At 40.3% G+C, this 25,230-nt stretch overlaps 2 protein-coding genes across 2 annotated transcripts in view; one reads left to right on the forward strand and one right to left on the reverse strand.

Annotated features, from left to right (window-relative positions):
- Positions 1 to 7,124: 7,124 nt before the first annotated feature.
- Positions 7,125 to 25,230, forward strand: part of LOC311004261 (general transcription factor IIF subunit 2-like) — a gene marked incomplete at both ends in the record, with an annotated part of 38,460 nt that continues 20,354 nt past the window's right edge. The window contains 4 exons of the mRNA XM_083996240.1: positions 7,125 to 7,178; positions 7,459 to 7,532; positions 7,810 to 7,828; positions 8,122 to 8,266. Coding sequence (XP_083852366.1) covers positions 7,125 to 7,178; positions 7,459 to 7,532; positions 7,810 to 7,828; positions 8,122 to 8,266 — 292 coding nt within the window. The remainder of the gene's footprint in view (positions 7,179 to 7,458; positions 7,533 to 7,809; positions 7,829 to 8,121; positions 8,267 to 25,230) is intronic.
- Positions 23,841 to 24,617, reverse strand: kctd4 (potassium channel tetramerization domain containing 4; the record flags this gene model as incomplete). The annotated part of the gene is made up of 1 exon (XM_083996238.1): positions 23,841 to 24,617. The coding sequence occupies one exon, from the start codon at positions 24,615 to 24,617 to the stop codon at positions 23,841 to 23,843; it is 777 nt and encodes a 258-aa protein (XP_083852364.1).

Raw genomic sequence — 25,230 nt, forward strand, 5'->3', positions numbered from 1 at the left:
GAAAGGGAAACTGGAGAGCAGCTGGTGGACATACTGTATTTAATTATGAAAGAGAGAATCTAAGGTGGCACAGACGCACATTCATGAAACTATTTATGTACAGTGGAGTACAAATGCCTGAGACCACTGTCCCATTCACTCGGATTATTTTTTCTTGGGCATTCTTTAGAGGAAAATTGGGATTTGTCATGTTGATTACAATTACAATTTGTTGTGCTCATCCTTTATGGCAGGTAAAATGAAAATCAGCTAAGAATATAGGCTTTCCATTTGTGGCTCCAGCGATTACAGGTGCAGGTCCCAAAATAATAACCAGCACTCCGAGATGTTGTTCTTTCATAAGGGACACTGATATATAGAATGTCAATTATGTCCTATACGTCAAATAAGAACTTCCACAACACTCACCTATATTTTGAAACAAGACCTTAGATTATAGCACCCCCATCAGTCCAATCAGTGAATTTCTTATACTGAACCAGTGAAACTCACATTTTATGTACACATACAGCTACTGATTGCAGTCCCATCAACAACATCAAACCTGCACTCATCTAACTCTAAAGAGGCAACAATAGTGTTTTACTGCAACAGGTTATATAGTGTTGGACAGCAGAGCATGTATACATTATGTTGAATGTAGACATAAAGTATACAGGAGCTCTGACAGCCTGTCATCTGCAAGATGACTTCACACCTCTCAAAGACACAGCTTCTCCATTGGAGGGAGCCACACTTCAGTGTTCAAGCATGTAAAAAAGAAAAAAGAATATTCATTGAGTTTCCAAGGAAAGGTGTCATTATCTACAATAGATTAATCCTTCTTAAAATTACCTTTTCAGAGAAACACTTATTATCTGTGCTGTGGGCATTTTAAAATACACCCACTCATTAACAGCAACCATCCATATCCCCCGGAGACTGCATCAAGTGCTTGCTATTGAGAACAATATAGATCATGCATGTGGGCTGAGGAGGTGGTTTATTGTTACTGAGACACTTGACAATAAATCAAGAGTTTACAAACAAACATACAAGAAAAACAATGCAATGAATGAGGTTACATTATTATCAGATGACTGAAAACAGAAAAAATGACAAATGTTTTATAACAATTTGACTGATCAAGATTTTGTAATAAACTGCTTAAATCCATTGGAAAGGCCTGTATTTTGTTAGAGGTACAACATAGTGATGGTGAATTGAGAATTAGGCATGAGATAATAAGCAAAAAATCTGCTGTTCTTTGCAGGCAAATCAGTTTATGTGCATGAAAACCAAATTGTCACTATCCTGGCTTTGCAATCAAAGCATTTGGGATACATTTACAGGCCAAAGGGGGTTTGATAATGGATGAAATCTATTTACTGCTGCATAAAAATCATTATAGTCTAGCAGGAAATCTTAGTCAGGATCTTGAATCCCTTTCCAAAATGACTGTATTTTTTTGCATTGGAAATTTTCCTCTTCTTCTTGGCTTCATGTTTTAAAAACTGTTTCTGCCAGCCCAGAGCTGCCATGGCAACAGTCCTTCAATGAACTGCAGCACTTTGTGCAGAGATTATAACAATGACTGTCATGTTTTATATTAGAATAATGTGAAATCACACTGGGTTCTGTTGAAAACTTCGTTTCACTGTGACACCGCTTGAACAGGGTATCAAAATAATATGATGATTATATCGCTAGATTTCTTTTTCTTTTTTCTTTTTCTTTTTAGCATCTGGAGGTTTGGATTTGTTGATGGACACAGTTCACAAAGTAGTGTGCTGGCATCTAATTCTGTGGTAGATTTATCATCCTATCTTGCCCTGAAATAGCCTATACCCAGGCCTGTGGACAAAAACACCTTCCTCAAAGGGAGGGTGACCTTGAGAGGAAAGCCAAAACCCTCAGCCAGTCAGTGCCAAGTTCATTTTATCCCTGATGAAAAGAGATTTCAGGATCTTTCAACTAGCAGAGGACTGATAAAAGATTACTGTAGTTTCACTGCGTTTCAAACTTTGGTAATAAGAGGAAGTTAGGCCTCACACACACACACACACACTTTCAACACATTCCAATGATGCTGATAAACTGCGTCCTGAACAGAAGCCAGGACACTTTGGAGGCTGTGACTGGACGTCTTCATGTGGATCAGAGTTTTCACTGTGTGTAGCTTTATGTGAAAGTGCTGACGGCTGGTCAGCTGAGAGAGAGGACTCAGGCTGTTCTCCCACTGAATCTTTGTGTGGCACAAATAAAGCTGTTTTGTTCTAGGTTACACTGCTGAAAGATCCACATGGGGCACAGGAAGTAACACTGCTCTGTATCCAGTGCCAACTATCAAAACTCTTTGCTGTCAAGAACAACACATGAACAGGACTTTTTTAGTCCCCTATGTATTTCACTATATGCTGAATGTGCAGGGACAAAAACTAAATCAGTTAAACACTGCCTTTAGTGAGAATCTCGGACATGCACAAGGCTATTTTTGCTATTTTTATCATTGCACTCATAGTGGGGTTGAACGAGGTTGTTGTTAGAGAGGAAATGCCAGAAGATCATTAAATATTAAAGCAATACATCCCCTTCCCAGCATGAATGTGCTCAGCAAATTTCATGGCAATCTTCCAAATAGACCACAAGACATTCACCATGTAAAACTGACCTGAGTCCTGCAGGATGAGAAAGGTCAGGGTGAGTATCTGTGCAGTTTGAATAGAAAGTAAAACATTTCTGGGGAGTGTGCTGGGAGAGTGCCCATCGCTGCCAATGGTTTGTACAAAAACTTTTACCCTAATGGTTGATGGCAAAGATCAGTGTGTCTTAATTAGGATTATTCAGCACTGCAATCTGACCAGTCTTTGCTCAAAGTGTTTGATAAAACATACCAATCAACCAGTGGAAGTCTCTGTCCTTAAAATGAACGTTTTAAAAACAAGTGGAGTATATGGTGCGTTTATTAACAAAAAGTGGAGGATGACAAAAGAAACTTGACATGTATCCATCCTAACCATATCCATTACACTCCTTCAAGATAACCACAACATGCATCTTCTGTCACTGCATTTATAGTTTCAAAAGTGCCATGGGAAAGTTGTGGCCATTAAGACTGAATGTGGCTGTTTAACTTATTTGTTCTATGTTTATGGTTTTATAACAGCAAGGGTTAAAATATTCATATGCATGTATCATTGTAAATTCCTTTTTTCATTCATTCAGTCACTCACTCATTCAGTTACTAATTCAGTCATTCATCCAGTGGTGCTATATGTTTACTTCTAGAAGTTCTCCACAAGGTGGCAGTCCATACAAACCACACTGCACTGGTAAAATACATTACTATCAGCAGGAAATAAAGATGCTATAATGAGCTGTTTTGCTCTACTGTACAAACAGCTCCCGCAACAACGGCATGCAGGGGCGTCATCACCAGACCCCTTTTACTGGGCCACGAGCCCCAGAATAAATTAGCTGTGCCCCAGTGTAAATGTCATATAGGCGTTAATGCTTAAAGAAGAAGCAAAGTCAGTTCAGACTGAGTTGTGCCCCAGTAGTGCTTAATGGCTAGCAACGCTATGGGCATGATCCTTTGATGTGAACATTGGTCCTCATCTTAGGTTCAGTTCAACAAACAAAAATAAACATAAAACAAATAAATAAATAAACACGAAAGACTGATTCATGCATTTATCTCTGCAGTCTACAGCAATGCAATTTTCAGTGGGCTCCAGACAGAACAGTCACAGTCTGCCGCTGGAAAGGACCTGTTAGCATTGCTTTTAAGGTCCTCCTCCTTATTCATTAAGTCATTAAAAGGGCATGTGGCAATCTAAGTCCCTGACCAACTCTACCATCTCTGCTTTATTGAAGGTTCACAGCAACAGGTTGGTGACTGAAGCCTCGGTCAGTTACAGCGCAAATATTGAACTCACGGCCTTCAGATATCAGAGAGGCCAGCTCTATGCTTTCTATGTAATCACTTATTTTATTCTTATCATTTCTTATTTCTTGCATTATCATTCATTTTTTACATCAATGTTTTACATATATGTAAGGGTTAATATATTTTTTAATGTTAATTTCTGATGTTATTATTGATTTACTTTTCATGTGAAGCATAGGTGCACTGCAAACAATTTCTTTGTTATAAAGCATCTCTGATATGAAAGGTGCTATACAGTTGAAATAATAATAATACATTATTATATTAAATATATTTTATCCAGGTCTCTATAGAGATTATCATGATTTAGAGTTTTGTTCTCAAACCACATTATTATATAATTGTATGTAACTTCATGTGAGTACGGAAACACATCAGTATGCACGATGCTTCATTCTCATGATATCAGCATAGACAATGAATGAGTTTCAAAGTGTTGTGCCAGGTCTTATACATATAATTCTTTAATGACCCTGACTTTCATTGCATTGGATTTTGATTTCACAATAATCCATAAATGTTAATCAGCATAATTTGTTGTCAAATAACAAAACACAATATCAATGTTTCAACTTTTTCATTTATTCATTTTTTCTTATAGTAGATTACTACATATGTTTTTATATACTTGGAATTGGCATTTTATTGACCTTATCTGTATTTTCTAAACAGGCAAACTACTAATGCAGTGTGTGAGTGTACTAATACATTCAGGCTGCACTCCAATGATTCATGTTAATGACCTTGAAAGCAATGTTGATTTACTCTGGTCTCAGGCTCTACATACATAATTTATTTAGTGAAATAATTAGTGCAGTGCAGAACTGGGTTACCTCTTCATATGATCTACAACAGCAGTGACTTAAAGTCACACAGCTCTCCAAAAATCATTTCTGAAACTTCATTTTAATAAGCAATTAACACATTTAAATTGATTTATTTATCCCAGAGTAGGCTACACAGTGAAATATGAGACGAAATAATCTTTCTCTCTCTTTCATACTTCTATATGCTACAAGTCAGTCATTTGTAAACATTTACTGGTCCAAGTTTGTGTTTATATTTGTGAATTATGATGTATTCAGACATACAATGTTATCATTAAATCATAAATTGTGAAGTTGTTATAGAAATTGAAGCTTGTGGCCTTTATCCCAGCACTCTCTAAGTAAGTTATTGGTAGCCTACCACTTTCACTACTCATGTGCCTCTCAGACACACTCAGCACTTTGGCAGCATCAAACTCAGACATCACTGAAAGCAGAATACACATTAATTTTGTAAAGCTGTGGATGGAAACGTGTTGATATAGCTACTGTACACTGAAAGGAACAATGCCGCCCTCTTGTGGAGATAGAGGTTGTGAGAAACTATTAAAATACTGGGTAAAGACATCAGAGATTGATAATGAAGGTGGGCCTCATCACAGTCTTTTAGGTTCACACATATTTACACAGGTTGTCTTCACAGGTGCTGCTGTGGGACCCTTTGGACCACTGGAGAAACAGACTCTGTTGACAGTGCCATTCTCTGTTGAAAATGTAATGGACACAAATGTGTTTAAAACACTTTTCATTACAATAATGCATATGTATAATAATCCATATTACAAAATCAGGAGTGGATGTAAGCTAAATATTTGTGATGATTAAACTGTAATAATTTTTGTGACAGATTGAAAACATATATTAGAGATCAAGCTTCATGAGTGGTAATACATTATACAGTCTGTGCCACAACCAAGAACTACTAGAAATACAAATTTTCAACACCATATAGTATTGCAAGTAAAATGATTGCAGTGAAAACTGACTCGTGGATTGCTTGATTCAGTAGAAATCCAGTGCTATGTTGAACATTTTGAAGACGCACTCTGGTCAATTATGTTTGTTTGATATTTCCTCTGCCATCTTCTTAGACATGTAATTCTAAAATATATTTGATAATGTTAAGATTATACATTTACCTCTAATTATCAAAACTTTGTCTAAAAAAATGTGTGAAAATTATTTGAAGGTCGTCACAGTGTGCAGAGACAGCTTCCTTTCTTAAGATTAAGGGGGTTGTCGCTTGGTTTAAATGCTAATGAAGAAATAAATGTGTGGGCCACCGTTAATCCAGGGAGCTACCTGCAGTATCAACATGTTATGTATTCATTAACGTGCTTGACCCTGAATTTAAGTGGTCTCATAATCAGGCTGAATTACAAATATGTTTCACTACACAGAATAAATCAGAGATGTGGGTGGTGATTCAAGGGGCCTCAACTTCAGAGGTCAGAAGTTGTGATGAGCTCTCGTGGCAATATGACCTCGGTCCGAAGCTCTTTTAAAATTATAATGAAAAGAACATTTTGTTCGACCCTGGAAGCAGTGGCAGGAGTATGTGTAATCTGCAAAGGGACTTTGAGGCAAAAAATGAACCATTGGTCCATTGACCCCCCCGCCCTCTTTTTTTCTGTAGTGTGCAACATTCCTCAATTTGATTAAGGCAATCCAGTACTCTCTGCAGTGTAACTTCATTTAACTGAATTAAATATGTGCACATTGTACGCGTTAGGCTATTGGCTAGAAATATAGATGGTCTAAGATTTTGACAGCAGCCCTTTTTAATATGGGTCTCAGTGTGACCCAAATGTTGTGCTTTATTGTTTGCCTAGGCCTACAGGTTATGAAACAGTAAAACTGATTATTGAAAGTGATTAACACACAGTTACATAAATGTCTTGGTAGTTCATATAATTTGATTGGAAATTGGGAAATTGTTTTTGGTTGGTTTACATAATGGCGCTGTACGTCGTTCTGAGTTTTATTTTGAAGGATGAGACAGGAAGTTTTATTTTGTAACTGTTCGGCTAGCAGCGGTTGGTTACCGGCAGAGCGATCGCTCTGGTTACCGGTAGCCTACTTAGCTGTGTCTAAACCCAACCAATGGCTTCACTTACTTTTTGCTTTTTCACCCCTATTTTACACCTGTAGCCTACATGGCAGTTTTACCAGTCGGGAGTCCTCGACGAAATTTAGTAAGACTCTACGTCACTTCCTGCAGCTCACGTACGCCATCTAGCCACAACCAGAACATTAACATACAGTAGATAGCTATGTTATGCACTAGCCACAACCTCCTCCAGAGCGAAGGGGTTAACTTAAGTAACGTTGTCGATATCGTTTGTTGCTGATAACGTCTGAAACTGATTATGGATGTCAACCTCACCGGAGTCAAACAAAGTCAAGGCGTTTGGCTTGTAAAGGTTTGTTCCCCCACATCTTGTCAAAAATAACAGACGTAGCTCTTTATTTCAGGTTTGTAACACTAATTTTAACAGAATACGTTTGTCAACTTGTTAAACTATTTAACTTAAGTTAGCCTAGCTAACAATTAACTTACGTTGACTAACGTTAAATTCACCACTGCTTATCTGTTTCATCTCATTGATACTAAAATGTGTGAAATAAACCGATTTATTAGTGCTTTGTTCAGTTAATTCTGTGTATGTAAGTTAACTTAAATCGGATCATATACTTCACCAGGTACCTAAATATTTGTCTCAGCAATGGGACAAGGCCACAGAAAAGGGAGAAGTTGGGAAGATTACCATCGGAAAGTATGTACCAGACTCTGAAATTTTAATTTTTTATCATACCCTTCATGTGATTATCAGTGTGAGCCTCTACAATTAATAGCAATTAATATCACTCAATGATAGATGAGTCCTGTGCAAATGTTTTGGGTAAAATTTTATAGTTTTTTCCCCCCTGGTTTCCCAAGATTACCAATAAAATGATTCATGACAAATGTGAATCAACAAGTTAGTAGGTTATGTGAAACCCTGAACAGTGTTAATGATCACACTTTGTTCTTTCTTCTCAAAAACCTGACAGAAAACAGGACAAAACAGAGGTGAGACCACTTCATATGAAACTGCACCACCAGTTTGTACAGCAGACCTGCACAAGTTTTTATATGGGGGATTAAAAAGCTGATTGATTCAGCAAACCTGACTTCTCACTTTTTATTAGCTGCATGGTTTAAAACACATCTGTTGTTTCTAGATTCTTTCTTTCTTTTCTTGTTTATGGTGTTGCTGCTGCTCTGACCAGACTTTGGGGATCAATGAAGTTGTATGATATCACAATTTGACCTGATGTGAGGAATGAAAGACAGCAGTGCCTTGACTGACCTGTGTTTCTCAGGTGTGTTTCAAACTGAATGCCGACCTGAGCAGCCTTGGCGCTGTGGGAGAGAAGGAAGGAACCGTGCAGGTCCCACGGGATCATCCCTTCACTATGCACAAAGTGGATGGACAGACCATGGCTGTCTTCAGCCAGAGTGACACAGGTCAGTCTGCAACCTAACTGTTCCAGTCCTCGACTCTTTGTTTCTTCTGTGCTATATAATATCTTATTTGAAAAGCATTTCTTGACAGGTGGCCAGAGGGTTCAAACTGAAATAGATTTGACAATGTATGGGAGCACTGTCGTGGGCTGCAGGGCTGTGTGGTTTTGCTTGATTCAGAATGAGCATGTGGCTTTTTTGCAGAAGAGAAGAACATGGTATAAAAAGTTTGCCTCCAATATAAAACTGGGTCAGAGTAGAACGTCTTCCCACATCGAGTTGGAATAATGCATAATGGAAAAAAAAAACTCAAAGGGAATTTAGACAGAGTAGCACCTAATTACATTACAAGTAGCCTTAGCTCGTCTAGTTTCTTAGATTCTCTTTCCAAATTGATTGCACTTCAAAATTGATGAGAATACTCAGTGGCTTCTGCTTTATAGAGGACAAATCCTGCCAGGCATGATGTGTCATACTGTTTTCTGAGCCAGAGGGATTGGCACAGACTTGCATCAGACACGTGGCTTAAAAATAGATGAAACTGTATGGTTTGGTGTCTAACAGCATGTGACCTGAGAATTACAATAGATTATGTTGTTACTTTAAATGGCATTGTGTTATTTGATCACTTTAATGTAACAGACCAGTAAAATGAAATGATAAGGAATGCCATTTAGACCAAATCATACATCGACAATACCAGTGGGAAGGACAGAGAAATCAAATAGAAATGGTAGAAGATGGAATAAAAGCAAGGAAAATATATTTATTGAATTTAGTGAATTTTGTAATTTAGTGAAATGGTAAATAAATAGCAGGAGGCAGTGTGTTCCTATCTCAAAATTTCAAGAGCAATACTTTACATCCCAGGGCGCCAGCTCTCTGTAACAAGGAAATGACTGCTTCTCAATATGTTTTTGAAATATTTCCAACAGCGTTTGTAATTGTGTGTTGATGGGACAACAATTACGAACATACAGTATTTCGAGCACATCCTACAGCCAAATGAGTTCAGTGCACAAATAAATGGAAAAATGGAAATCCATTTGAATGCACCAGTCATTGGTTCTAGTGCAGCTTCACTGCACCAAGAGTGATAGGACATTATAGGTTTTTGTAGCTTTTTACAACAGCAAACTTTATACAAAATTGTGCTGCATAAGAAGGGCAGTGCAGTAGAGTTCAGTTAAATCGTACAGCAGGGTCATAAACTAGCTCATTCTGATTAAGTGTGACAGCATTGCATTGCAGAGAAGCAGGGGAGCAGCTGCTGACAGATAAAATGTTAGATGTTCTATGATTTGTGTACCAGACTTGAAAGTATACTGACTTAACTTTGAGTACTCCTAGTTCTACTCTCTCTGAGTTACTGAGTCCATGTGGTTTTGTTCAACTGGACTTATACTTTTTTGGGTATTCCGCTCGTGTTTTTTATAGCTTTTTGTGGATCTATATGGGAATTTAGCCCAAAGTGAGTCATTTGTCAGCGCAAAAACCACTGTCTTCAACCTCTTATTCCTCACGCGTTCCTCAACCTCACGCGTGGGGTCTCATCTTACTTCCTAGAAATATTGATGCCAACATGTTCCGTAGTGTCACTTACCTGCAACCTGGACCATGACCTTGACATGCCCCCACAACAAAGAGAGAAAACAATGCGCAACGCATCAACATGCTCTGTGCTCTGCTCTGTGTCTCTGTCTGTCACTCGGTGTCTCTTTTTCCCTCTCACTCACGCACACAAACACATTGCCAACGCACCCACTTGTAGACTTGTAGTTCTTGAGACCGGTCTTGGTCTCAAGACCACTTTTTTGTGGTCTTGGTCTTGTCTCGGTCTCGACAGTGTTTGGTCTCGGTCTTGTCTCGGGTCTCTCAGTCTCACAATGTCTCGGACTGGCAGAACGGTCTCGAAGGGATTTGTAGCCTACAATATCCAGGCAGGCATGCTTTTTATTTGGATATCACTATTTATGCTTCAAGTGGTACCAATCACATGCATTTTGTGACACAGACGCGTTGGCACTTGTCCTCTCGCATTCTACAACTCATCCGGAATAGCAAAATATGGTGCAACTAGTTGGTTTTTTTTGGTCTCGTTCTCGGTCTTGAGCTCAACTGGTCTTAGTCTTGACTTGGTCTGTCTTGGTCTTGTCTTGGTCTTGTCTTGGTCTTGATACTCTCTGGTCTTGGTAGTGTCTTGGTCTTGGTTCAGGCGGTCTTGACTACAAGTCTACCCACTTGTTGGATCAGTTAAAAACTACACATACTGTATGTGCTTACACAGTGAGGAAGCAAGGTCGTGGCGAATTTGAAGACGCATGCATTGCCAAGAGAGAACAACTTTCTTGTGTTTGTTGTGTTTTTTAACATTGAAGGATATAAATCTATGTTGTTAACACTTAGAATGATGACCATAGAAAATGACCATAACAGGTCTTTAAAGTATCTTTTTGACTGCTGTGGTTCACAGGACGGCGGTGTTGGGGCCAGTGCATAATGCCTATAGATTTTTACATGCCTTTTATTAGTAGGTATGTGTTCAAATTCACTTCTTTGTTTAGTTAACCAGCAGCTTTTAAAAGGGACCAATGGTATGTCTGACTTTGGTGGTTTGAATCTTCTCTGCAAATGGAGCAACCAAGTAGCCTGGTTGTGGTGCCATCAGAGTCAAGCTGTGTGCATAATAAGGAGTGAACAGAACTACGTCATGAATTGACAAGCACTTTGTTTTAAATGATGAGAAACAACAGGAAACATTTAAATAATTGTCACATTAAGCAGCTGAGCAGACGGTGATTCGACACCCAGGAGCACATCAGTTAGATTACTAATGTTCGCAGGAGAGCACTCTGTAGATGAAAAACATACACTGACTGGAGCATTACGTTGTTTTGATCATATAGCCTATTTACTAAAGCTCTACTCTGAACTAGTAATACTATGGATGAAGTATACACTAAGCGAAAACAAGGAAGATAAAAGGGAAATAGTTTTTTTTCTTTTCTTTTGTCAGCCAACATAATTTTCCAGTTCCTGTGTGCTCATAATGAACAAACATATCCTGCAGCATTTGCGAGAATATTACACAATCCTTTTTTCATTTTTTGAAGGAAGATTGTATTAATGGCATACGAAAGAAAAGCAAAAGTCTCAGATGTGCCACATTTGTACTAAAGTCAAGTCAAGAAACCGCAGCTATAAGCTAATGAAAATTTAAATGAAGTTCTCACTTCATATGGGTATATCCGGGAACCACAAGATTTATTCTATAACTGCTCCCATGCCATTTAGATGCACCCACACACTTATATGTGCATGTGCATTAATACCTCCTACATGTGATAATGGATTTTTTTTCTTTCAATTTTTTCCCCTGACGTCTGTCTTCCTGTCTCTTATTACCACCAAAACAGCAACTTCACAATTCTCTGAAATGGTTTTCTTTTTCAAAAATTCAGTTGAATGATTAAAAAAAAAAAATCCAGTCTCAAGCTACCAGAACTTTGTATTTAAGTGTCAGAGAGGATCATCGGTGTTATATTCTTGTGTTTGTGAATATGGAAGCGTGCCATTCAGGGGGCGTGAAAACCTGTTGAATTTCATCTTAGAGGTGTCAGTGCTCCAGATGGCTGGCTTAACTGTGAAAGTGCGCTGGAAACAGAAGTAGGAGAAAGTCCTCAGAGATATGGTGGTGTGTGGTCTCTATTTACCTGACTGACACTCAGCTCCACCCCCACTCGCCCACAGAAAGGTGTACGGCATGATACTGGTCTCCCACACACTTTCCCGCGCGGTCCTGCTCTTTTAAAACACACACACACAGGCTCCCATCTATCCAACCTTGCTGCACCTGCATTTATACACTTGCTCTGGTTTGATCTGCACTTGAAATCTCATGCTCACACTTTTGCTTTTCACCTACTCAGATATTACTGTTTCTTGACACCTCAGACAGGTCTACATTTAACATCTAGAAGTATTAGACTTGCAACTATATTAGACTTGAAAGTCTGAAAGTGTGTTTTTTGCTATGTTACCTACTGTATGCTTTCAACTTAGCAGTTCAAAGTAGACATTATATTTGTGGTCAGACAGTTGCTGTTTATGTTGACTTTCACAAACAGAAACAGTGTTAATGCAGTTAATGTTGTCATCATATCATGACCCTGATTTTTAATACCTGTGCTCATTAGGGTGGAAGATCTGGTCAAATGATTATACGACATTGTCTTGAATTGTAATCCACATCTGGAAACAGTATCTGCAAACTGTTTTTGCTCTGGTTTTATTGTGAAAGTCGTGACCATGAATGTATTGTGAAAATCCCTATCCCTATTTAGCCACTGCAAAGCACAATGCTGTCTTTTGTCCGTTCATGAATTGCGTCATAACAAATAACTTGTTAGCTTATATAGTATTTCTACAGCCATTCGTGTGTGGTGTTAAAAAATAGCTACATTTTATTTTTCTGGCCATATTGCCCAACAATACACAGTTGCTGGGCAATATGGCCTAAAAACTAAAATGGTACATGGTTCTTGTTCTGCTCAGGTGGAGAGCGGGTTCCTGTGTTTCTCCACCAGGGGCGCTGAAACTGTGGAGCAGAACTTGAACTGCTGTTGCCAGCTGCAGTCTAGTGTGCTAGCTGTTCACAGTTAACAGTGGCCTGGCGTGTACTTGAGTTAATGTGATTTCTTTGATAGATCATCAGTGGCGTGCTCAGACTTTTTGAAGGGCAGGGGCAAAAGGGAAAAAAAAGGGAACATACAGCACGTCCTTGCCACTGAAAGGGGCACTTTAGCACGCGTTTTGGCTACTAAGAGGGCACTTTAGCACGTGTTTCTCAACAATTGGGCCTTTCGACCTATATTTGAGTAAATTGTGCAACCGTTTATCTATCACACTTGCTAACTTGTAACTCTGATTTGTAGTTTTTAATAGGTTGTCATATATGGTGAGATACTGTGCTGTTGACATTTTGTCTCTGCGTAGGTTTAAAACATCTCTTACAGACTGGCTGCACGGTGTCTGTGGGTTTGCCCTGACCATTGGCTGTACACGCAAAACAATGCAACATTTTGCTTTTGTACGTCTGCTTGGTTGAAAAGCTGTGGACAGTCAGCAAGAGCACTTGTATTTGCAGCCATGCCCTCTTGTTTTGTCACTTCCATTGTGAGTGGATGGTGAGCGCTGAACATAGGCTGGACCACTAACACACATCAGTGCATCTCAGGAAATAAAGCGCTTTATTAAAACATTCATCAGATGGGGCACAGTAGTGTTTTGAAGGCAGGTTGTAGCAGTACAGCCATGTAACCCTATACAGTACCATTGGAGTACTACAGCAGTGCTAATGCTGCTATTCAGATCAGTCTTTAGCATTTCTCTCACTTTTTTTTCTTTTTACTACAACTTACTTTTTACTTACTTATCCTTAAAAAGAATGGTTGGTGGTCTGTGTTGTTGTGTGACCAGACAGAGCACTGACATGTATTTCTGTGTAATTCCACGCAGTGTCTAATGCAATCCAAACATCTCAGACTCTGTATAATCCATTCCTCCACCTCTGTTATACAAGTATTCACTGAGCCAACAATAGCGAGAGTTTCTCTTGGTGAGTGCCAATGATTGATATGTTCACGAATGGTGTCTGACATGGCTTTTGTACTGTAAGGCTGCTAGCTAAATGTTCCTCCATTATTTCCTTTCTCGTTCTGCTTTGTTCCGGCAAGGACCAGGTATTGATTAAGAGGTTGCTAAGCAACAGGCTTAGTTGCCACAGAAGCGTGCAGAAGAGAACAGAAAGCCAGATGTAATGTACTGCTCTGTCATTATAAGCTTTTTACTGAAATTTAGAAACGGAACATGTTGTTTGTAAAACTCAAAATAATCCAGGAGTTAGATTATTTTTACTTTGGGAATACCAAATTTGACTTTACTGCTTTAAGGACAGACATAAATACACCGTCTACTTGTTGAACTCTAGAGTCTGAAACTGAGCATTTTTTTCCATTCATATTTTAGATCACTGAAACTACATACCAGTTTCAACATCCTTTTGTTCAATGCCCAGACTTGATGCAAGGACCAGAATATCCAGTCCAATCTTATAATAAAAATGCATAAAATAACAAATTGTCACCAAGTCATACTGCTGCAGCTGTTACTGTTTTAATTAGTTTTATTCAGCTCTGTTCGCAATTAATTCAATTTTTCAGTTTTCTTCACACCTGAATATATAATAATATCTGAATTTATATAATCATATATATGAATAAAACAACAGATGATCAGTTCCTTGCTTATACATACCGGTATATCAAAAACCATTAGTCATCTCTTCTTGTCTTACACAATTAGAACATATCTGATTATTTTATTGAAAACTTTGGTCACAGAGACAGGTACCGGTAAATAACAAATTACGACCACCAAGGTTTACTTTGATAAGAAAGTCAACCTCACATTAGATTAGCTATTATTATGTATGCTGCTGATAACAAGCAGGAGTTGAAGTCCCTAATAATTTGGAAATATTTATGTTACACAATACAGCTTAAAATTTTGAACAAAAAATATTGTGAGCTGTAATTTAACAATGAGAAACTCATAACACAATGAAACAACCCAACTGCAGTTGATTCAGGTTTTGCTTTGATTATTGCCTTTTCTGCCCACTTGAATACAGTCCTTGACAGACCATGTAGTATTTATTTTCGACTTCGCTCTTAGTAATAACTTATTGGCAAGAAAAGGATCATGGCGGCAGCCTAGACAAATTGACTTTCAGATTGTTATTTCATGGATCTGAACTACGTCACAGCTCTTTGTTCTGAAACAGCCATTCACAAGATCGGCACCAGACTTCTTTTAATTGCGGAGGAAAGTGGAGATGTGGGCTGTGATTCAGAGGTCTGAAAACAGGCTAAATATAAGTAGCAGATAATTCACTAATGTTTGTGTTGTTTGGTGTGAAAGGGATAAACTGCTGTTGTCCTGCTATCCCTGTCGCGTTTTCACGTCATGCACTGAACCAGTGGAACCGTGCAGGCTGTGGCTGGATCCTGAGCAGACGGTTGTAGGTGTTTTACTGAAGGCGTGAGGATGGCTTTGTTGGTTCATTCCAAAAGTGTGTCTCATGAATTGCGGAGGGTTTAAAGAGGAATATACCCCTTGAAAAGCATGCATTTGTAATCGGATGACATTTACAACACATGCTCTCAAAACTATATCTGACTTCATTCACAAGGATTCAGCTGGCATCATGTATTGCAAATCGTTGGCATCCATCTCCTTCTTTAAACAGTTTCTTTCCCAGTACTGGAAGTTGTGCACTAATGGCTGTGTGGTTGGGCTGTTTCCACGGCTGACGTCAAGGAAGAGTCTTGTTAGCAGAGTGAAGGCTGTGTTCTGCCTACATTAATCCAATGCGAGGCTTTAGAGTTCCTGTTGTTGGAGCACTCAAGCCTCTCGGGTATTTTCACTGTCAGAGGTGGTTGAGGCTGTCAGCTCCCTCCTGTTGCACGACTCTCTGCTGTCTCACAGCACCGGCAGAAATTACATGGGTTGGGAAAAAAATACCATTCTCAAGTTTCAAGTGGATTTCTCATCACCCTGGTATTTGTTTTCCTGTGTTTTTCATATATGGAAATTCATTTGAGCTTTGTGCTCTTTTCTAACAACCACTCTCATTTGTAGTTTCACACATTCACACACGCAGCGGCACATTCAGAGTGTAAGAATCCGTTGTTTCTCATGTACATATTATTTTTGGATTCTGGATCTGTTGTATTTACTTCTTCATTTTGCACATTGCATAACACAGTTTAATTGTGGAGAAATTGAAATATTAACTATATTAAGTGGCCATTTAGTTGAACTTATTGTGCAGATGTTAAGCTGTACTGTGTCATAATGGAAGGTGTTTATTATTTATTCCAACCAGCCACTCCTATACCTATTTTGATGTTGGTCCTTCATATGCTGAGGCTCAAGCACAGGCCATTTACCACTCCATTTATCCTGTTCAGATCTGAGGGGTGGGAAGGCCGTGGCAGCACCTTGAACAGTGCATCATGTTCCTCCAACCACTTCTGAACAAGGTGTGCAGTGCGACAGCCACGGCGCACTAAAAGAGGCCACTGACTGGAATACTTTTTGTCAGGCATTAGAGTTTGCAATTATGTGTGTAATAAGGTGGCACATGTCAAACTGGTGTCCACATGAATGCTAAGACCCAAGGTTTCTCAGCAGAACAATACCTGGAGCATTTTTCTTCCACTGCTTGTCTTCATCCAAAAGGTGCATCCTGGTTCCATCACTTTACTGACTGAACACAGTAGCACATGTTCCTGATTGCTGATTGAGACATCGGACTCAGTGGACCAGGTGACCTTCCATTGCTCCAAAGTCCATTTATAACACTTGGGCTCTCATTGAAGGTACTTTTGACAAACTCATCCCAGAACCATAATTAAAAAATCTTGACTTTGATTGATTGATTGATTGATTGATTGATTGATTGACTTCATTAATCTATCTATCTATCTATCTATCTATCTATCTATCTATCTATCTATCTATCTATCTATCTATCTATCTATCTATCTATCTATCTATCTATCTATCTATCTATCTATCTATCTATCTATCTATCTATCTATCTATCTATCTATCTATCTATCTATCTATCTATCTATCTATCTATCTATCTATCTATCTATCGTATCTATCTTGACTTGTCCCTCTGTCAGGTAGGACTAGACAGGATAGCCTTTGTTGCTATTGCTATTATTTCCTCCTGCACCCAACATGTTAATAAAATAAAAAGTGACTTTGTTCACTTAGCATTTGATAAATGAGCTGCTGTTAATGATAATCAATATTATTTGCTTAATCAGTTGCAGTTTTGGCTTATAGGTGCATGTGTAATAGAATAAAAACATGTTTGATGTTTGTTTATTTGCAGCCCTTAATTGATCATATTCACTTTATGTTGTGTATTTTTTGTGGCTTTCTGGCATTAGGAGAGCGGTGTAGCAGCTTTTCCAGTACTCAGAACATGATTTCCTATTTAAACAGAGGTAGCTGGTTTGCTGCTTGTTCTCTGGCCATAAACCCTTCTCGCAGGGCAAAGGGAGCCTGTTGTATTCTATCAGACCACAAAAGTCAAAATTTCTGAATTAAAAAGTAGTATGTCTTCCCACCAGGTGCCTCGAAAATGTTTTTCCCTGCAGTCACAGTGAAGTGCAGGGCTGAATCACTGCGATTTAAGCCCCCCTGTACTTCTCAGAGGTGCAGGCTTGTTGTTGGCCAAGGTGAAAATAGAGGATTGAGTGAGCTAGATGATTGTCTCGATAGAGAAATGTCATCTGCGCTTTCATTTCTGTTTGGCTTCATGAAATAAAGCAACCCCTGCTGTGCTCCCACACAGGATACATGTGACGCCCAGAATAATGATAGAGGACTAAAACATGAAGCCCTGTCGGCCACAGACGCTGTGAGCCTCTGTCAGCAGGTTGCTGCTGGACTAAGGTGACAGGAAAGCACAGTGTAGGAAACTGTGAGGAGAGTAACCTCTTTAAGTCATGTTTTCTAATAAGCTGCGGATGGAAAGTGCTGAGGTGTTCATCTCCTTACTGACCGCTGCCACTGCTCCACGGAGTTAATGGAAATGTCATGACTCCTGACTGTGAATGCAGTAAATTGCACACATTTTCATTGAAGCCTTTTCTCCCAGTTAACGGCTAATGTCATTTTTCCCATGACGTTACAGTGTATTTCACTGCATTTCAAAGCAGCTAAACATAGACGGCTGTACCATGGTAAAACGTTGTAATGTTACAACATTTTACCTACAATTTCATCTGCATGTCGTCACTTGTAATTTCACAAGGCAAACGTGTTGCTACAATCCATGTTTTTGTATCGGAGAGAGTTGGAGAGCTTGTCCCATTATTGCTGCATTTCAAATGAGGGGTCCAATTTACTCTTAACAGCCCATTTTTGTATAAAACATCCAGAAGCTCAGCTGACCTCCACCAGAGGGTTTTTAGAGCTAGATTACAGTTGGCTGTTTGCTTTGTAGGGAGTCATGCACACTGACACATTAATAAAGAGCATCACATTATTGTTAGACCAGTGCATGAGCAGGCTGGAAACTAAGACAGACACTGGCCTCTTTATTAAAAATGTAATAATAGTCTGTCAACATTATCCATATTTGATATTATAGTGGATCCTCCGCACATACAGTAGGTCCATATGCTTGTATTACTTTTGTGTGAGATGTCTGAGCAAGAAAAGTGTTTCGAGTTGTGTGGGAGGCTTTTACTAAACAGCAACAAAACCTGCCTCACTCAGCCTTAAGGCCGCTCACCCACCATTAGTCTGCTTTTCACTGTCCAGAGTTTTAGCGTTGCTTTTTCCAAATCAGACTTGAGCACCGACTGAGTATGTTTTCCTCATTTCCTGCTCCCGTCACCCGCAGATAGAGGTGATAAAAAAACGGGACAGACCGATGTTACGTATTGAGCATCCGGCTCGGTCTAAGATGTTAGGTGTGAGACGTGCAGCAGCTTTCAGTTAGTCATAGTTCAGGTTTGACAGACAGGTAGGAGACGGAGTTTAGAGAGGAACACGCAGCGTTTTCTCACAACAGTGATAATGGCCTCTTCAAAACAGATGCTCTTCAGCGGTGTCCATCAGTGTCTGCACTCACTAAATCAAATATAAAATTTGATTCTATATACCCCCCCAACCCCCCCAAAAAAAAAAAAATCTGAAGTGTCATTCCCCTGGTGACTCATATTGTCACACCTGTCGTCTGATGAGATTGAAGGGTCTTTTCACACCTATAACCCATTTGGTTCTGTTCAGACAAACCATGGTATGTTTGCCTGTTTGCTGCAGGAAAGTAGTTTTTGTCTGGTGTGGAAAAAAGGGAATCAAACCTGATGCAGACTGAACAATCAAACCAAGAACGTTCAAAGAGAAGTGTCACTTACAAAGACTCTGCTGCAGTTCATTTGTGGTCCACATGCAGTATTTATTGTCCGAATATTTATTTTTCTGAATGTTTATTTTCCAGTAGTAAGGTTTGGTCTGTTGTGTCGTCTAAAAGTATTTGCACTCTACATAAGACTGGAATAATGGGATGAAAACAACACAACATTAATAATGCCACTCTACAAATATTGGTATTGACATTGATTATAATGGATTTATTCTATCACCTGCACATAAAGCACACATAGTCAGCCGCACACACACACTCAGCCTCTGATGTCATGTTGTGTCAAAGCGTGTTGATTACCGATTTAACACATCTAGTAGAAAGGTGGATGGCAGGTTGGCTCTGATTTCTTCCTCCACCTCACTCTCTGTCGTTGCCTCTGCTCTGCTGGAAATCCTTGCTCACATCTTTCAGTTTCTCTTCACTTGATGTCGTCGTCGTTTCTACTTTTCTTCATGTTTTTGAACTGAAATCATTAGCTATGTCGCAGGTGATGACTGCTAACTACTAATTGATGACAAGTCGCAACAAAGTCTTTATTTTTTAAAGCAAGAATGACAAAAATGACTTCATTTTGGTGATGATTTGCTGTATTTCTTTCTCTTAGCGATTAAAAGGATATTTTTGGGCTTTTTAATGTTGGTTGAACAGAATCATTTCAGGCTCTGAGAAGATATCATAAATACTTTTCATCGTTCAATACTTTGGAAACATTTTGTGTACCAAATAATCAGTTGAAACACTTGTCTAGTATGAAACAGCACAGACATGAAGTACGAGTTGTTGGCAGCTTCAGTTTAAAAATATCTATGCTATTGGAAGAATATTCTCCATTCGCTCTCTGCATCTGTTTGTCCATCTCTGTCTTTGTGTCTGAATAATGGTAGCTGCTGCCTCTTTAGTCTGAGCTGAGAGTGGAAGTGGACAGGGCCTGACCTCCCCTCCTCCTCCAATTCATCACCTCGTCTCTGTCTCTCCCCCTCTCCCCCTGCCATTGCCTCTCTTTTCAGAAGTTGAAAGATGGAAATCTGAGGAATGTTAGTCATTTACTGGGTGAGCGGCACCATGCGACCAAGGCACTGCGATAAGGAGGGGTGTGTTGGAGAGAGAGAGAGAAAGAGAGAGAAAGAGCAGCTTGCTGAGCGTATGATGTAGGAGTTGAGTTTGCCTGGCAACAGGTGAAAAGAGAGATAAGACTGGTGGTCATGGTTTGAGCTTTTGTCACTGCTGTGTCCACCACCGCCACTCTCCTCTTTCTTCGTCGTGTTCCCCGAGTTTATCTCCTCACATTTAGTTTGCTGCACATAGCGTCAGGTGTGCTTTGTATGTTTGTTGTCTGTGTTTGTGAGGAGTGGGCTTTTGGATGAGGCTCGCCTGATGTCAGAGGGTGATGTGGGCGTATGAGTCATGATGGGGGCGGTGACTGGCAGTTCGGAGCAGATGGTTACAGTCGCCATGGAGGGGGATCACACTTAGAGGTAAAGTGAGACATGCTGCTCATTCAGAGGTGGCTGTCGCTCGCTCTCCACTTGGCTGCTTCGAGGCGTTCAAGGCTGCTAACGGTTCCACGAAGAGGCAAATGAAATTGTTTCGCAGAGCCCCTTTTCACAGCGGCAGGAATAAACTATTGAAGAGATGAATTGGAATTAATACATTTAAACATCTCCACTCCCACCAGTTTCCATAAATGAGTCTTGACGCATCTCTGCTTCACATTGTTTGGACATGAACCAGCAGAGATTTGTTTTGCATTTGCTCTGGCGCCGACACTGTCATCCACTGCCAAAACAGCCCTTAAACACAGCTATCACACACCACAGTGTTTTTTATGACCCATTAGAATCAATCACTTGATATTAGACATGTGCTTGGTATCATTTATTCATTTTTCACTGTTCCAGAGAGCTTGAAAACCATAACTTCAATTTAATTCAGACTCACTCACTGTTTTTTTTTAGTTTAGTTATTTGAATGTCTATAAAAAAGGGGCATTTGACTGATTCTACACATGAAGGTTTGTTTGTTTGTCAAGAAGAGCTTCACTCAGTCTTTGAGAAGGAATGCCCTCTGTACGTCTGAGGGAGCTTTTCAAAACTATGAAAGAGTAAACCTGATGATGTCATTATTAGATTATGTCAGTTTGGACAGAAACCTTGCGTTTCAAACGGGGCAACGGTTTTGGAGAGATGTCGGCATCTACCTGGCATTTACCAGGTAGGAGAAGTCTGTTGAGAGGTGCCAGCCGCTGCCTCTGTGTGTTGATTTTGATCTCTCCCCTTTCCCAAGGTGTCTCTTGTGTATCTCTAACCTTTGTGGAGTTGCATTAATTACTGTTGTACCCTTTTAATCATGTTATTGTCTACTTATCTTAATTTAGGGAGAGATATTTGAACTTTTCATCAGATTTGTAGGTTTCATCACTTACTCCCCTCTCCTCATGTCACTCTGTATTTCTTTCTAACTGTAATTTCCCAGCAATGGGATCAATAAAGTATCTATCTATCTATCTATCTATCTATCTATCTATCTATCTATCTATCTATCTATCTATCTATCTATCTATCTATCTATCTATCTATCTATCTATCTATCTATCTATCTATCTATCTATCTATCTATCTATCTATCTATCTATCTATCTAATTTTCTTACAGCTATAGTCTATGATACACAACTTTCTCACTTGATAAAAATCAACAAAACACAGGGCAAAGACAACTTTATTCCTGTTTTTTTTGTCTTAACTAGTTCATTGCTGTTATCAGCAGCTTGGGGCAGTTCTGTATCACCTTAAACAGGCAAGCTAAAAAGAAATGGTAAAAACATATTCATCCACTAAAGGGAGCACTGAGGCTAAAGCAACTCAGGTTATCACTTAGAACTACAATATTACTGAAATTTGAGGAAGAAATTATTTTCCTTCCTATTTCTCTGAAACAGAAAAAACTATATTACCAATAAATTTGCTGGTGACACACATCAGAGTGCAATGCAGAGAGATAAAAGGAGGTCCTCCTTGAGGGAAAAGGGCAGCATTTATTTCACAGACTGGCCTATTTTTTTGTAAAATGGCAAATATCTTTACTGGATCTGGGAGGGTGTGCAGGGACTCCCTAAAGGCTTCTGCAGGTGATTTGCTGCGTTATGGTGGCGTCAAGCCAGTACCACTAAGTGTGTCTGTCATTAGAGCAGATGGTTTGCAGGCATCGTTGTGTTTTTATTGTACAGATGATTATAACTATCATGAATTAATCATTTAGTATAAGCCTTAACTGTCACAGAGAAACGTTTGTGAGGCTCGAGCAGGTGATACAGTATGTCCTGTCGGATTTCTGTCGAGACACTAGGTTGCCATTAAGATGATTGATTATTCATCAAGATGAATTCGGACAGTCCAATACCAGATCGCTGGACGTTTAAAGAAGTTCAACGTCAGGCGGAGTGATATTCTAGTGCAGCCCAAAATATTTCCAAACCAACAGAAGTGTATTATGTTTTAACGCACACAATTTTAATCTTAAATCTCAAGCTACAAATTCTCTTTTCTCAACAGAAATTCATAGCATGGAGCTGTATACAGATGCTTCCAGATAAAACACTTAGAACAAGTTGTTTCAGTGTCATTTTATTTGTAAAATATTCACATTGAAAAGTAATAGGCATTTTTGTGGCACTGGCTTCACAGAGGCTCACAGCACTAACAAACACACCGTTTATTTAGTGCACATGCATCATGCTAGATTCAAAGCCCTTACAATAATCACAATTCTTTGCACTTAAAACTCAGCTTGTTGACGTTATGTGAGAAACTGTTTAGGTAGCTCGTATGTGATTTGAATGTGAAGTTTGTTAGTACAACCAGAACAGCGTCAGTGTGCTGTTGTTTTGCCTTCAGGCGCCAGAGAGGCTAATAAACTAAACACAAGCTATTAAACCAACTGAACACAACACACACAGTGTATAGCGACACACACACACACACACACTCACACACGCACACACATACGGACCGTAGTAAAAGCTGAATGGCACAACAGTGCACATCACGGCTGGTTTTGAAGGCTTTTGCAGCTGTTGACAAAGCAGCAGAAGCTGTTGCTTGTACAGAGACAGATCCATTGATAAAGCTGTTGTTCAGAATCTCGGTTTGATCCCTTTGTCTTCTCTACAGAAGGATTCACAGTTGGCTTGTCTTTCAAATTACAGGTACTTTTAGTTTTTCGTCTCATCACATCCAATTTGTATACCATAAATGCTAAATTACTTACTCTATACTAGCTTACAAAGCAGTGCAAGATTGATGTCAACATTACTCTTGATAAAAATCACCCAAAACTTATCAAATCTTGTTTTTATAAGCCGATATTGTGCAGTAAAGATACAAAGACTTTTCCTTTCCTAAGGCAGTCCAATCCGCCCGTTCTCCTCCCACCCATGACACATTACATATTACTACATCTTCAAGCCAATACCTTACGTTAACAGGGTGGCTGTGGAATCAGGCACTACTCTTTTCTCTTTCTGCCACCCCCTCTCCTCCTCTCTCCGTTTGCCTCCTTCCTACTTGACAAAGTGCAGAGCCTCAGCCGCCACCACAGAGCCTTTGCTGCTGTCAAGGCTGGTGACCAGCTTAAAGCCTGATCTCAGTGCAAGCATCACTGCCTCTAGTTTCAGACAGTCAAGCGTGCACAAGAATGTGCTGTCCTCCTTCAGAACGAGCCGCGAGCCGGGCTCCGACTTGATAAAGTGTCGGAACTGGATCACGTTGGACGACACCACGAATTCTTCTGGAAAGCCATCCAGACGGCTCTTGGAGATCTGCACCAGCCGCGCTTTAACCTTGTCGATAAAGCCGGCGTCGCTGCAGTACACCTTGAGGCCCTGAGACCTCTCGTGGCTGTCGGTCACCTCCAGAAAGGCGGGTTCCCGCTGGGCCGCCCTCTGACTCTCCCAGTCGGTGACGGCCTCCACCAGTTCAGTCAAATGGTAAAAGCTAGCCTCCCGTCGCAGGAGGCCCGCCTCCCGGAAGTCGTCGGGCAGCTGGAGCTCTCCGGTTCGCAGGTAGTTGAGCACATGGCGGAAAACCGGACCGTCTCTGTCAATGAACGGGTTGCCCATGGAGTCGGTGTGCTGAACCGCCTTCTTACCGTTGGCCAGCTCTTCTAGAAACGACCCCTGGTGCTTGGCGAGCGTGGTGCGGTGGGCAGTGTACAGGAAGCCCCCTACGTTGAGGGTGATGGTGCCGGAGGAGGGCTTCTTGAAGCTCTTGCTGGGCTGCAGCAGGTCTGGGTTGATGTGCCTCAGTTCACTTTCCATCCTTCTGAGGTTCCATTCCATTCTCCAGTCACCGTTTCCAGCCTCGACCCAGCCTCCTCAGAGCCGGCGGTCGCGTGTGTGTGAGCAGCACAGACCGAGCCTGTTAGTCAGCCTCTTGTGGATCTGGCAGAGTGAGTCTTGTGCTGCTGGTGCTGCTGCTGCTGCTGCTGCTGCCGTGGAAATGAAAAGGTGTTGTCAGCTGTCGTGTAGTGACGGTGAACGTGTTTGAGACCATGTGCTGCTGGATGAGTGAGTCCTGTCTGGCAGAAGAGCTACAGTGAACTGGGAGCTGAAAACAGACTGGCTCTCTGTGTGCTGCTCGGTGTCCCTCCTCCTCTCTCTCCCTCTCTCTCTCTCTTTCTCCCTCTCTCTCCCCCTTAGGAGTGGGTGGGCACACACACACAGCGTCACTCGCAGAGAGGAGAGAGAGTGAGCAAACAACTGAAGACTCCAGGAGCTTTTTCCTTCTTGCTCTCTTTCCCTAATTATCTCTGATAAAAAAAGGTGTGGAGCTGAGCTCTAGCAATTAGCGCGCGTGCACACACACACACACACACACACACACACACACACACACACACACACACACACACACACACACACAGTCACACACCCTCACACTGACACTCACTCC

The sequence above is a fragment of the Trachurus trachurus genome, assembly GCF_905171665.1.
Source record: "Trachurus trachurus genome assembly, chromosome: 21".
Classification (NCBI taxonomy): domain Eukaryota; kingdom Metazoa; phylum Chordata; class Actinopteri; order Carangiformes; family Carangidae; genus Trachurus; species Trachurus trachurus.